General features: G+C 42.3%; 1 protein-coding gene across 4 annotated transcripts in view; it reads right to left on the bottom strand.

Moving 5' to 3' along the window:
- Positions 1-15,903, bottom strand: part of micu1 (mitochondrial calcium uptake 1) — a 114,990-nt gene that overhangs the window by 38,880 nt on the left and 60,207 nt on the right. For 2 of the 4 annotated variants that reach the window (XM_017694067.2, XM_017694068.2), the window contains exon 6: positions 14,879-14,890. The exons of the other annotated variants lie outside the window; for them this stretch is intronic. In XM_017694067.2, the coding sequence (XP_017549556.1) occupies positions 14,879-14,890 (12 nt within the window). The remainder of the gene's footprint in view (positions 1-14,878; positions 14,891-15,903) is intronic. 4 annotated transcript variants of the gene reach the window in all.

Below are 15,903 nucleotides of genomic sequence, written 5' to 3'. Positions count from 1 at the left end.
GTCAGTGCTCAGACCATACGTTGCACTACGCATTAACTCGGTTGCATGGCTGTTGTATCAGAAGGAAGCCTCTTCTGAAGCTGCAAACAGTTTGTTGAGGACAAGCAGAGAATGATCCCCGCCTTCGGAAACTTGATGACGTCCCCAAACACACCTCCAAGATGACAACTGCTTTGCTGAAAGTACAGGTGATGGACTGGCCAAGTATGTCTCCAGATCTAAACACAATTGAGCACCTGTGGGGCATCCTCAAGCGGAAGGAGGAGGAGCGCAAGGTGTCTAACATCCACCAGCTCCATGATGTCATCATGGAGGAGTGGAAGAGGATTCCAGCAATCTGTGCAGCCGTACAATCAGTGCAAGCTGTACAATGCATACTTTAAGCTATATCCAACTTTCATTTCTATAGAGCTGTCCCATAAAAAGATATAATAAAATATTTGCAGAAATGTGAGAGGTGTACTCACTTTTTTGAGATACTGTATATGCCGTGACATGTTTATGGCATGGTTATGTCACCATTATGTAGCAGGTTTAATTACAGAATAGAATAGAACAGAGTAGAGTACAACAGAAAAGAACAGGCCAATCATGAGTGGACAGGACATGTCACTGATTTTTTCCAATACGTAATTTATGTAATGATTTAGGTCACATCTAAAACCCGTGCTGCCGTTGAGTCTTGCCGGTTTTGAGCGGCATATACACTGGTAGCAACTGTGACTTACTGTTAGCATCAGATTTTGTAAGTGCTTTCTCAAATTTTATCTGAATTATGAAAGCCTGTGCAGTCAGTCCTTTATTCGGTTCTCAAAATGGCAGCAATGATAAAGTGTGACGTCACATGAAACACAAGTATGCTCTCCTTTTTCAAAGCCAACACATACACACATATTCTAAAAGAGGCTCCCTCTAAAAAAGGTTAGTACACAGGCTGTAACATGATAGCCATTAAGCAACTATGCTGATTTCAGCGTCACTGTACTACAAATACAGAAACATAAGATTTCATCCAAAACATTCATTATGAATGTGACTGCTCTGCTCATAGTAGGTATGGCAGAATTGTAAGTGTAAGTGCACAGCTGAGTATTGCTCGGGTGCATGTATGTTAACATGCTCCTTATATAAGGGACAAGGAGAGTGCAGGTTATTTTTAATGCATGTTCTCAAATGGGTTGGGGGTTGGAGAGAAAAAGGAAGAGCAGCTGGATGGTACATGTATGTGTGTGAGCTGTAGGTGAGCTATGCGTTTGTGTCTATAGGGAACTGAGCTCCAGCCTGCTTGTTTCCCTGCTGTCACCTTCAGACAGATCTGACTGTACAGCACCTCTCTCAGCCAGGAAGACACACACAACACACAGCAGGCGGCAAATTAGCACAGAACGGTGCCTGCAAGTGCGGGACAGAAGGCAAGGGAAGCCCAAGAGGTGATCCTACCCCCTTGTCAGGCGGTTACGCTCAGTGAGAGACTGAGAAAGCAAATGAGAAAAAGTGAGCGGAGACAAAAAGAGAAGCTGGCAGCATCCCGCTGGAGTAGCTGGTGGGCTGACAGCAGCAGCTTCACGCCTCTAATGGCTGCCGCACAGTTCAGCACCATACAGCTGGTGATGCACATCTCACCATCGCCCACGCCAAGCATGAACCTGCAGCCAGTGCTGAAACACAGCTGACAGTACAGAGTACTGAAACCATAAAAGAGACAGTCCTGAGACACAGCTGAGACAGCGTAGAGACAGTATTGAGACACAGCTGAGACAGTGTAGAGACAGTATTGAGACACAGCTGAGACAGTGTAGAGACACAGCTAAGACAGTGTGGAGACATTACTGAGACACAGCTGAGACAGTGTAGAGACAGCAATGAGGCAATACAGAGAGAATACTCAGCTGAGAGAGTAAAGACAGTACAGGGATGGACAGAAACAGTACAGAGATATTACTATGACAGTACAAAGACACAGCAGAGACAAGACAGAAACATAGCAGAGAAGAGAGGGAGGGATTACTCAGACACAGACGGTACCAAGACAGTATGGAGGTAGCACATTATTGAGGCACAACTGAGACAGTAATGAGACACAGCTGAGAGACATTAAGACATAGCTACATAGCAGTACTAAGACAGCATGGAGACACAGTTGACTGAGACCCGGCTGCTGGGACAGTAAAGGGACAGTACAGAGACACAGCTGAGACATTACTAAGACAGTACAGAGACTCAACTAAGAGAATATGTAGAGACTCTCCTGAGACACTGAGATATTACAGAAATAATGCAGCTTTTACTGAGATAATACAAAGACACAGCTGAGAAATAACCAAGAGTACAGAACAGAACTGAGGCACAGCTGAGACAATACAGAAACACAACAGAGACAGTACAGAGACACAGCTGAGACAGTAATGAGATAACAGAGAGACCATACTGGGACAACACAGTACAGAATGTACAGAGATACTACTGAGATAGCACAACTGAGACAATACAAGGATTGTAGTGAGGCACAGTATAGTAGAGATACTACTAAAGCATAGATGGGACACGACTGAAATATTACAGCCACAGAGACATAGCTGAGACATCACTGAGAGGGCACTGGCACATGACTCAGACTGTTCTGAGACATTATCAAGCCGTTTGGGCTCTGAGACATGAGATGGGCTCTGTAGCTCTGCAGCTGGGCTGCAAGCAACTGCATGACCCAGCTCATTTAAAAGAGCATGTACAGTCTCACACGCCCAACCCCTCTTCAGACCAGCCAGACAAATCCTCACTGCAGCACTGCTCTATGTGGCAGAGTGTGAGAGAAGAGTCCCACTCCAGCTCTCCAGCCTCTTCTTCTAGACAGTAAAGCTATGTGCCGCCCTCTCTGGGACAGGCAGGGGGAGGCTGATTTGAAGAGCTGCCATCTGCTTATCTGGGGATAACAATGCATAACAGTGCATCCCCAGCAGCAAAAAAGGCTTTGTTCAACGAGGCACAGTCTCCACCTATAGCGCAATACAGCCAAAGAGCCCTGGGCAATAAAAGGATTATGTCAATTAGCAGCTATTTTAACGATAACTATAAACTATAAACTCTTGATGCTTTGGTACACTAGGTGGCAATGCATGCCTTCTACTCACTGGACAGGGAGGGAGAAGGCTAGCCAACTGTAAACCCAGCAGGACAGTTAGCAGGCTTAGCTTGCTAAATATTTTCACACATTTAGAATTATGTGAGTTTGAAAAACATCTCAGAAGAAGAGATTTTCTTCAAAAAAATTCAGCACAGAGCAACCAGACCAATGTTTTTTCATGTTCATGTCCCTGGTCATATTAGAGGGGAGATCCATCATTTTTTCAAAGTTTCTGTAGAATTCAATTGTCAAAAGTCTTTCAGATTGAAATGGTTAGTTGTAGAGAAACTTACCAACTCGGATTTATTTACAGGTGGTGGTAACAGGAAACAGGAGTTGCAACATCTACAAAACAAAATCACCTGTAATCCCACACGTGTTTTTTTGTTTGTTTGTTTATGTTGATAATGGCAAAATAGGAGTAAATGTTAAACATTTTCTTTGGGATGTTCCTTGCAACACTTTGCATGAAGCTTTCCACCATAAATGGCTTTTAAAAGTACATTCTGAGCCAAAGCCTTCTCAGTGAGTGTTTACATGCACGTAATAATCTGATAACTGCAGAAAATCAGATTTTATCAAGTCTGATCAACGCGTTTATAGGCACTTGAGTAATCAGATAATGGGGAAACTCAGGGTCTTCATGAGACAAGCAGTCATCTGATTTTTTGCTTTGCGACCAGCCAATAAGCTCACAGAAGAAGACGTGATGCAACATAAAACTCAAATTTCATGGCACTTTACCTGAAAATATGAAATACATTATCTAGAAAATGAAGCATATTTATATCCTTAATTTCGTCAAGTACTGGGTTTCTGCATCGCTCCAAAAGTGTTTAGCAGCAACACTGCTCGCTTATTTCCGGTACCACGGTCTGTTTCGCTCATGCACAGGCTGAGAAATCTGAAAGAAATCAGACTTTGCACGCAGAGAAATCTGATCACTGAGCTAAAATCCAGCTCTCTTTATCAGATTTCTAGACCTTACTCCAATCTAAAAATCAGAGTATGCTGTTTACATGACTATTTCAATAATCAGATTTCAGATCGAATTACTGAGTGCATATAAACATGTTTCAGGAATCAGGCAGCATATTCAAAACTACTTCAAGTAGTAATTTTCTGCGAGGGAGAGGCATTACACTCGTCGGCCGTTTGGTTCCTATCACCATCACTGTGAACAACTGTGACTTGGTAAGTTTCTCTAAACCTGAGCTTTTCACACCAAAGCTCTGAATGACTGTTGACATCTTAATGTTTTAATTAGGCATCACTATACAGAAGGAAAATGCACCATGATTTCCTATTTACTTTAAATTTGAGCATTAAGAAAAGCATAAAACACAGCAAAAGCAGCTGACTAACAACCAGAGCTGTGTAACAGCTGAATGCTCTGTAGTTGTGTTAGAATCCAGTGTGCCGGCTTGCCAGGAAGGCTGGAGGGGGATTCCCATCTGTCTCTGGCTCACAGTGAGCCACGCTCTTCCTCTCGCACTGCTGGGTTTGCTTCAGGGCTTTCTGCTCTTTAAAATCAGGGAAGTCAACAACCGGGCTTTGCCCACAGAGCATTTGAGGTCGTACAGAGTGTACGTGCTGGCAGCAGAGCGAGCAGACACTCCGCAATGCTGTGATGTAGCAATCTCATTACTGATAATCAGCAGTACAGATAGGCAGAAACAGTGTGTGAGTGAGGGAGGCCCAACTAGAACATCCGTCTCATTCTCATCTGCCTCTGTCTGGGCAAAAATGCATGCATCAGTGGCACCGTCCCAAATGTGCTCACACTCACACACACACACACACACACACAACACAGCACCTGTGCGTGTCACACATACAGAGTAAGAGCTGAGAGAGACAGTTTAGTCCCCTGTGCAGGACAAATCAAACCAACAGCTGCTGCATTGGCCCACCGTCAAACTCTACATGCATGTCTCTTAGAGAGCGATTGCTCACGTTATCAAGGAACTTCAAAAGCAAAATTTGTGACGTAATGGAGAGATTTTTGCAGATATGGAAAAATCTGCAGAACCTCAGTATCAGGCAAGCAACCCTAATCTGAGACTTTTCTCTCATGCTATGCTTACACTCAGCCTCCTGGTCAACAGGACCGACAGGTCTTGACCAAGACAGTCTTAAATATTAGGTCAGTCATAGCTAGGGATGTGCAGGGGTGCTCAGGTACTCCTGGAGCTTTCAGAATACTGAATACTGAAATCACTTTTTGAATATCCTGCAGGTCTCATTATTTGCATATGTTGCACCAAACAAAGTGGTCTTAGTGGTGAAAACATGTACACACATGGTCAGACATCTTCTTGTAACATAAACATCTGGTGACGACCATGAGAAACAGGCTAAATATGCATGAGAACATGCACTTACTGGAGTGGGAACACATTGAGTGTTATATTTATAAACCAGTTTGGGCTCCAGAGTGGCAAACCATCCACCACGGTGATGCTACAGCCATCTGTGGCTGGGAGTCCGAGAGAGCACAACTGGCCTCGCAGTCTCTGGGTGGGTAGGATGGCCCTCCTTCTCCCCCATCAGTCAATGCAATGCTAGTCAGCGCAGGCTTCTATTAGCTTATATAAAAGACCTGGCAGTTGGCACTTTCTTCCAAGCACGTTCAGATGTTGCGTGCCTGTGTGTTAGCAGCAGTTCAAAAAAGATGTGGTGGTGCTTCACAGGACCTGGAGGAAGCTCCTCCTCCTAGCACTGGTGGCATCGTGTGACCGAAAGAGTCCTAGGTAGTGTGCAGAACTGGATAAGACTTGGAATTGGAAGTGGATACAACTAAATTAGGGAGACAATTGATCAAAAAAAAAATTTAAATCACCCCAAAAAATGTCGCCTCAAGAAGGCGGAGCTCAAAGCTGGTCAATGTTGTCCAATAGACAACAAACCTGTTGTTAGCCCATGGATAAAATCCTCATGGCTTAAATGTGATGACAGATGTCATAATGTTTGATGTCATGATGGCTCACTATGGTACAATTAGGAAAAATTACCTTGTGACATTGACTGTCATTAAATCAAACATTATGGCATCTATTAACACGGTTACCAGTAATGGATGCCAGTAATTTAACACTTTTACATTACTGTATAACATCTCATGACAGCATATGACATTTGCCAAGCCATGCTTATGGCATGGTTCAGGTAAAGTGTTACCAAATGTTCTCAGGTGCCTCAGACTTTTGCTAAATAATATATGTGCATGTGTTTGCCAGGCAGTAGCTAACAGGACTGTCAAACCAGAACAGAGCAGTGACTTTATTACAGGTTTAAAGATTGAAACTTGCATTAAGTGAGTGGTAAGCGAAGAAAGAAGAGTGCTAAGTACAGTGTAAACAGCAGTTCTGAGAAAGCATACAAACAGCTTAACATCACAAACTGTGCGACGCATCCATTATTTCATTTTGAAATCTAATCTGGCAAAAGGCTAAACCCCTACACACACAGAGTAGCAGACAGAACTCAATATCCCACATCACTCACTCGGGACTTCAGAAAAGGTCACCTTCCCCACCCACTCCACTCACTCTTTCATTATCAACATCACTAATAATAAAAGCACACATGCACACACCAATAAAAGCTCACTTTCACAAAACAAATCCCAACTTCAGCCTGCAAACCGTGATCTTCTTCATTCTGGTGTGAGTGTAATGTGGATGCAGTGGAAACAGTGTTGAAGAATCATACAGTTCAGTAGACATATACACCGAATACCATAGGCTTAGAGTCTGAGAACAAGCGGCTATAAGAGCTATAGGGGAAACATTAAAGGAGCAGCGTGCGTGTGAGAGACAGACACAGCATCCCCCAGCCGTCACTGAAAAGCTCCTACTGAAAATTCAAAGTTCAAAACGGGGTCGGCAAAGTCAGCCACGAGACACCAGGCTAGTAAACATGGCAGCAGCCCCATCAGCATTCCACACGCTCCTGACCGCCGCCCGTTTACCTAGGTCACCTGGCGCTAGGCAGACGCTGTGACATCACAGTGCCGTGTGACCGCAGGAATGATGGGAAGTAGGGCTGCAACTAACAATTAATAATTGTTGGGGAAAGAATTTGAAGCCATATCACACCCAAAGCTTCCTACAGTGTATTGACCAAATCAGACGGTTTAGAAACATCAAGGTTGGCTGTACCTCTGGGCAGATAACATGCATCCAGAACCCATGTGTCACCTTTGGCATGATTATTAGGCCTGCAGAATTATTTGAATTTTCTATTAATATTAGCCAGTTTCACCATGAGCTGCACTATGATTCCTGGCATGCGCTGCAACATAAGGTCTGCTCTGACCCCCTTCTATAGGCCAGCGGTTACACAAAAATAAAAAAGCAGATACAGACGTTTGACAGTTATCCGTAGATAATGCAACCTATTGTTTTATATAAAACAATTAGTTTTTATTTGAAATTATCTTTGAATAGTTCCAGCATTCAGTGCCTATTTTGCTGTTGCAGTAATTGAATAATATTTTATAGATATTTTGAATGGCCAGTTCGGGTCATAGCAAAATGTTATAATAAAATATAATATTATATAATATTAATATAATAATATATAATATTTTATATTTTAGTTATAATAAAAATGAAATAAAACCATAACTGGCCCAGGGATTTGTTGACATTTTTTAATATGGCCTTTTAAGTGGTTTGGTCTGATCTAGAAGCAGCTCATTTTAAGTAGCAGTACTACACATTGATCAGAGTGAAACAAACATGGGTAATTATGGGAAAACCTTGCTGTATTTGAGGCTGAAATGTCAAATGTACCCAAAAAAATAGGTTAGGCAGAACTTTTTCCCCATTTTCTGGCTTTACAAAGTGGAAAGAGCTCTATAATTAGTACTAAAGCCAGTGAGAGAAAGTGCACAGCTTGCTTTGCCACTAATATAGTGAAATTCTCATCCAAAAAGCAAACATTAAAGTAGCAGATAAATAAAGACTTAAACAAAGTGTGTGAACACATGTTCACTGTTACACGACAAAAGAAAATTTACCACAAAGTCTTGTTAACTGTGACATTATCACCATGAAAACAATTTAAAAAGTGTTGGTTAAATAAAAAAAAAAACACATAATAGTAATAATAATAATAATAATAATAATAATAATAATAATAATAAATTGCTCTAAAACAACTCTTGTGGTTATCACAAAATGTGCCGTATGAAAGCAGCGCTACCAGCGTTATCCACCCAGAAGTACATTCGATAACACTTTACTTGAATCTTGCTACGTCACATAAACTTAATCATGCCATAAACATGTTTTGTTAGACGTCTTATGTCACAACAGATTATGTCCAGTAACAGTGCCACATTATCTACTCCTTACTTCCATGACATATTTCATATCGTATAATGTCATAACAGCTATTGAGCAAAAGATTTCATGTGACATAAACTTCCATGATATTAAACATTATGGTCATGACATTATGTGTCACTATTATTATTATAAATGATGATTATTATTATTATAATAAGTGTCACGACAATTACTACTAATGGTAAAATGACACTGTTGTGAACAAAGTCCGTTATTTGTATATGACATCTACCACGACATGTTTATAACGCACAGAGCAGAGTTCACGTGAAGCATTACTATGAGCTCTTTTTGTTGTGACGCGCTACTTTGTCTAACTGCAATGCTCCACTGTTTCAATACTGTTTTTACCGCGCCCTGACCAACTCCACCTCACACCTTGGAAACGTGCAGACACCTACATTACACAAGTAGCATTTCACAGCACAAGGGGAAGACTGGCATATGCTAGCCTTTGGCTACACTAGCCTCAGTGATCTAATAATCTAGGCAAATGTTGTAATGCAAACCACTGCGTATGAAGTTTAATACAATTCAAGTTCAGAATGAGACTGCTTTTCTTTTTTAGTGTTGTCGCTACCCATGTAGCCATTAGATCGCTAGCAGATCAGTTTCATTAGCAGTCATGTATTACAGATATATTATAGTTTGTTACACAAATCAGTTTGAACACAGCAAACTTATCATGTTTGTACTATTAAGCATTGTGTAGTGGTTAACACCTCTGCCTTCTATGCTGTAAACTGGGGTTCAATCCCACACCAGGGCAAGCATCCTACACTATACCAATAAGAGTCCTTGGGCAAGACTCCTAACACTACCTTGGGCCTACCTGTGTAAAAATGATTCAATTGTAAGTCGCTCTGGATAAGAGCGTCTGCCAAATGCCATAGATGTAAATTTAAGTATTCCATTGTTGTCGCTTATGAACAGCTTCATCTATCATTCTTTCCATGGTTGAAAAAGTATTGGTGTGAAATTGCAATGGGCAAGTCTTTAGCAAATTCTGCTGTCTACATGTGGTTCAATTCCTCAACACATGAGAGGTCATCTAACTTCAGTCAAGCTAAAACAGCACTGGAACGGCCCTTGAGAGGGACTTCCCCATGGTGAAGCAAAGTCAAGGCTGTGCAAAAACAGTACTGAAATGGGTGTCTATAATCACTGAAGGGAACAATGGGTTGCTTGAAATTGCAAGCATCAATGCATTTGCCAAAAATAACATATCTGATGACTAACTGCTCCGGTTGGCTAAGTGTTGCAGCCCTAATGAGAAGTGTAGCGCAGAAAAGTCACGACAGCTACACTTCCGCAGCATGCTGGGTGCACTGTGCTCATGCTTCTCCATGTCCATCAGGCCCAGTGAGGAAAGGAGGATGGACAGAGTGAGCCTCCCGGGTCCAGGGCTAACTGTGGTGCCACACGGCGAAGACCCTGCTCCTAATTAGCAGAGTCCATCCTGCGGTCAGTGGTGGGCATTCAGCAGGGCATGCACACGCAGAGGAAGAGAGAGAGAGAATGAGAGAAAGAGAAGAGAGAGAGCTACAGCACAGTTCAGAGTTGTCGGAGATCAGCTAGAGGATTTCTCCGGCCTGAGGCTGAGCGCAGGTGTGTGCAGTGTGGATATGAACTAGTCTTGTGGGGCCAGTCATGATCTTTTAACAAGAATACATGTCTAGTGGCAATTTTTTAAACTTTCGGTGATGGATTGAAGCAAAAAAGGCCACAAAAAGAGAAAACTGCTCTTAAACCCACCCCCAAATTCCTCTAGTATGTAAGCTTTTAACATCCCAAGTACAACTGATAACACAAGCAAAACAAGCCTGTTTGTTCACTTTTATGACAACTGACACAAACCTACAAAAACATTTATGAACGTTTTTTCCAAGAAGCATAATTTATCATGCATTATTTAAAGGCTGCTTTTGTCAGTCATGTCACTTCACTTCACTTCACTTCAGTGACTGTTACGGCATCTAATACTTGTTGGAAAAAAAGGCTTTATAAATGTCTAGGGCTGTCTCAGTTGTTGTGAAAGGCTTACGCAGGTGTTATGTAACCCTATGTTGTTCAGTGAAGTGGTGCCATTTATTTTTGCCATGTCTTCTCTATACATGTGACCCACATCTACCTGCTTAAGTGGAGTTTTTGGAGGACTTTTCAACCATGCTAACTGACAGGCTTGTTGTCTGTCAAACAATGTGGGCGAGTGCACCCCTGCCCCCTACTTTGAGCTTCGCCTTCATGAGGCATTGCATCAGCTTAGAACACATCAGCTTTCACATGCTGTTTTCACACCTTGTTTGCTAATTTTCACACAAGAACCTCACTTGAATTTGGATTTACTTGGTTTGGTTGGTTTCACACAATGGTTGAATTGCACCAAATTACACCTGGGTGTTCTTTGCATTATTGGCCAGAAATATAGCAGCTTTCTGTTCATGTTTATTGTGTGTGTATGTTTAGATGTGTCTTCTAAGCCTTCCAAAGGTCACTCAGACCTATCTGACCAGATGGTGCCACACTAAAACTAACACAGGTCTGTCTGAAAGATACTGTATGACAAAGAGTGCATTAAAGGCCCATATTCTACGCTTGGTATGTTGGTTTTACTAGCAAAAACAGTTGCAATTCATTTTTAGATGAACATTTCACATCCAACTTCTCTTTATGACAGAATTAAACAAGCTGTATTTGTGACTGTGCCTTTAAGACAGGCTCTGTTCTGATTGGCTGCCTTGTATTATGCCTCATTAAAGAGCAGACCAGGCTGAAACACTTTATAATGTCTGTAGCATGCTGAATGGGTGGGGCTACATTTCTGCAGGCTGAACAAGAGCCAGTTTCCAGTCTCCCTTTCATGTTTCCATATATGGATGGTATAAAATGTACCAGGTAAATCAGGTAAACTTAGAAATGTAGCAGTTCTTTCATATTTTCCTATGTTAAACAAGCAAATTCTTATTTTAACTTTCCCTCAATATAGTATAAAATCCAGATCTATCCCTTACTTGTATTTCTTGACACAATGCATACATACATTGCAATAACAGCAATAAAAAATAAACCTAATAAATCTACTGGTTTAGTTGCACATCAATTAGAATTCAACTAATCAGGTTGCCAGTGTCTGTCCCAACCTATCAACAATGATTTCTGCAGTTCAAGCGTCAAAATGCTTCGTTTTTGATTGTCTATCATTATTACAGTATCTGGTGCTGCGAGAATGATCAGCATCCATCAAGACTCAAATATTACAACTGGAAGATAATGCGCTAACATGCTGCTAAAAGAAGAGAAAAGCACGCTCTGGTGTTGAATTTGCTTGTTTGGTGTGGCCGTTTCCGCCAGCAGCATAGTGAAGCACAGGCTGCTTTGAAGTGGACGGAGATCTGTGCTTTTTACTGGACCATGGCTCTTTGGTTGGGTGTAGAACTGAGTACAGATGGACTGTTTACACCTGTCAAGAAACTAACAAACTAAAAAAGTTTGCCTGCTCCACACCAAATAAGGCAGGCATAAAAGCATCTTCAGTTTGTTCCAATTTACTACATTCCTGCCCACTTTTAGCCCAAAATTCCTCGTGGTTGTCCCCAGATGTTCTCATTATGAGATCACGCCTGGCCCTGCGAGACCAGCTGCGAACTTAAACGTCGACGTACGGTCCAGAGCCGCTGACAGATCACTAAGCTGAGCCTCTGACCATGCTGAATTATTCATTCAGGCACATACACTCTCACTCACTCCTGCGCACAAAGGGGAGAGTCCGTTCAATAATTTAGAAGGGACGGCCAGCTGCTGGCCTCCTACTACATTGTGCTCCACAATAAGCTTGAGTGCACATGTGTAAGCTAAGCTTCAGGTGAGAATGTGTGTGGGGGGGGGCTTTGTTGTCATTGTATAATAAAAGGGAGCTCTGCTGAATGCATGTGGCTGCGTAGGCGTCAGCTCAGTCAAAGACTCTGCTTCAGTTCAATACTGATCACAGTTCAAATGCTACACCTTCAGGGACACAGTCCGCACACGAGTGTGTGGCGAGGGTGTGTGCTGTCTGTTGGCCTTTCTGTTAATGTTGTATGTGTGTGTGTGTGTGTGTGTTTAGGTGTGTCTTCTAAGCCTTCCAAAGGTCACTTCAAACCTATCAGACCAGATGGCGCCACAGTAAATTTAGTACAAGTCTGCCTGAGAAACACTGTATGATAAACAGTGCATTAAAGGGCCCATATTCTATGTTTGGTATGTTTCTTTTATGTCAGAATTAAACAAGCTGTACTGTGTCTTATTTAAATGCAATCCAGGCTGAAACACTCTTTATAACTTCATTATGTATGTACATTGATTTTTGTGACATCACAGAAGTAATTCATTCAAAAATAGATATATTTGCAGCTTTGCAAATGAAAGGTATGAAATTTAACAATTACCTTTAGAAATTTAGCAGTGCTTACTTTCATGTTTCCCTTGATTAAACAAGCAATTTCTTATTTTAACTTTCACTGTTCCAATATAACCTGTCCAAGGTGTATCTTGCCTTTTGCCCAATGACAGCTGGGATAGGCTCCAGCAGCCCCCCGTGACCCTGAGGGAGAAGCGGATTAGAAAATGTGTGCATGTGTTCCAATATAGTATAAAATCCAGATCTATCCTTCACTTATATTTCTTGACAAAATATACAGTATATATGCATTGCAATAACAGCCCTAAAAATAAACCTTTATCTCTTTATTTATGAAAACTGGGGTATATTATACAAACTGATATACCTCAATCAGGCATAACATTATGACCACCTCCTTGTTTCTACACTCTACACTATATAGGTGCACTTTGTAGTTCTATAATTATAGACTGCAGTCCATCTGTTTCTCTTTGTTAGCCCCCTTTTCCCCTGTTCCTCATTGGTCAGGAACCCCATGGACCCTCACAGAGCAGGTACTATTTGTACCTCAGCACTGCAGTAACACTGACATGGTGGTGTTTTAGTGTGTGTTGCACTGGTCTGAGTGGATCAGACACAGCAGTGCTGCTGGAGTTTTTAAACACCTCAGTGTCACTGCTGGACTGAGAATAGTCCACCAACCAAAAATATCCAGCCAACAGCGTCCTGTGGGCAGCGTGCTGTGACCAATGATGAAGGGCTAGAGGATGACCAACACAAACTGTTCGGCAACAGATGAGCCATCGTCTCTGACTGACAAGGTAAGAGTGTCTAATAGAGTGGACAGTAAGTGGGCATAGTGTTTAAAAACTCCAGCAGCACTGCTGTGTCTGATCCACTCAGACTAGCGCAACACACACTAACACACCACCACCACTTCAGTGTTATCACACTGAGGGTCCATGGGGGTCCTGACCACTGAAGAACAGGGTAAAAGGGGGATAATAAAATATCAGAGGAACAGATGGACTACAGTCTGTAACTGAAGAACTACAAAGTGCACCTATATAGTTTAGTGGAGCTGATAAAATGGACAGTGAGCGTAGTAATAATGCCTGATTGGTGTATTTGCAGGTTAGTTTCTATTTATGGATGGTATGGCCTTTTAATCTTTAACAGTATTTATGTACTACAAATTATTTTGTTTCAATAAAACAAAACACTGCTTTTTCACGCTATGGGCCCTTTAATACTGCATTACTGAAGAACATATTACAGCTTTTATCATCATCTGTAATTAAAGGGCAAATGTACTATATCAGCACCACTCATCAGCCCAGGCTAGGAGGATATGCCTTTTGATGACTAATCACTCCTTTTTAATCAAGCGAAAAGGAAATCGCCAATTATGCTGTAGCATGAGGTTCCACACCTTGCAGGGCCACGTTGGATCACAAGCAGCTGTGAGCTGAGTCACACTGTGGAAAATACCATGAGCTACATCCGTCGACTGACTACAACAGCACTCTGTCTAGGTCGGCCTGTCTCCTTCTCACTCTCTCTCCCCCCCTCTGTCTCTCTCTCTATGCCAACGAGGAAAAGGTGCACTGTCAGTAACTTTGCTCTTCGCATCTATTTTTCCGCTGAGTCCAAAATTCCCCTCAGCTCGCCACTGCGGAGGCCGAGGTGTGTTTTATTACCGATCCAATGATTTTTAAATGAAATTTATACACTTTTAATGCACTGTTTGGCTGGGCTCCTGCTCGGCATAAGCGTGGGTGGCTCAGGATTAAACGCTTGCTCAGGCACAGAGAAACCACCTTCTGCTGAAGCAGTGACAACTTTGAGGACAAAGAGCGAGACAAAGAAAGAGAGAGAGAGAGAGACAGAAGTGAGGTAGAAGGAAGAAGATTTTCAGTGCAATAGCGCTCAGTTGCGCATACACGCACTACATATACACACACACGCACACACGCGCGCCCCCGTGCACACACTCATGCAGCTCAGCATTACGCCCCATACCTGCCAGAAGTCCTGCAGAAAGGGAGGGGCATAAGGGGAAAAAGGAGGAGGGTTGAAACGAGGGGAGGGGCGAAACGAGGGCAGGGGTAGGGGCAACAGGAAGGATGAAGGATGGAGGGATGAGAGGATGGAGAGACAAGGAAGAGAGAGAATGGAGGGTTTTATTGGTTACGTGGATGGAGAGAAAGAGAGGGAGAGTTGCGAGAGCACAAGATCACAAGATAATACCAGTACAACAGGACAACAGCAAAACATTACAACATCATGTTATTACACGACTGTGAGAAAGCTCTGGCTGAGAGAGAGAGAGAGCGAGATTGAGAGAGAGAGATGGGGGGGGGGGGGGGGGAGTGAGAGACAGCGCAAGAGAGCAAGAGAGAGCGAGAGAGCGAGATGAGAGTCTGAGACAGAGAGAGAGAGAGAGAGAGAGAGAGAGAGAGAGAAACAGCACAGAGAAGCCTACAGTGACAATGAGGCAATGATGTTCTGGTTAACCCTTAGAAGATTACCTTTTCAAACATTTGCAACACTTTAAATGCATATCACAACCCCAATTCCAATGAAGTTGGGACGTTGTGTAAAACAAATAAAAACAGAATACGATGATTTGCAAATCCTTTTCAACCGATATTCAGCTGAATAAATATCTTGTTCTTGTAGTGTAATGTTCCAATGGATCAACTTCATTGTTTTTTGCAAATATTCACTCATTTTGAATTTGATGCCTGCAACACGTTCCAAAGAAGTTGGGACAGGGACAACAAAAGACTGGGAAAGTTGAGGAATGCTCAAAAAACACAGGTGAACAGGCTAATTGGAAACAGGTGAGTGTCATGATTGGGTATAAAGGGAGCATCCCTGAAAGGCTCAATCGTTCACAAGCAAGAATGGGTGAGGTTCACCACTTTGTGAACAACTGCGTGAGCAAATAGTCCAACAGTTTAAGAACGTTTCTCAATGTGCAACTGCAAGGAATTTAGGGATTTCATCATCTACAGTCCATAATATCATCAAAAGATTCAGAG

Source organism: Pygocentrus nattereri, chromosome 5, assembly GCF_015220715.1.
Source record: "Pygocentrus nattereri isolate fPygNat1 chromosome 5, fPygNat1.pri, whole genome shotgun sequence".
Taxonomy (NCBI): domain Eukaryota; kingdom Metazoa; phylum Chordata; class Actinopteri; order Characiformes; family Serrasalmidae; genus Pygocentrus; species Pygocentrus nattereri.
The sequence above is the reverse complement of the archived record's forward strand: the minus strand, read 5'-3'. Positions and strand labels throughout refer to the sequence as shown.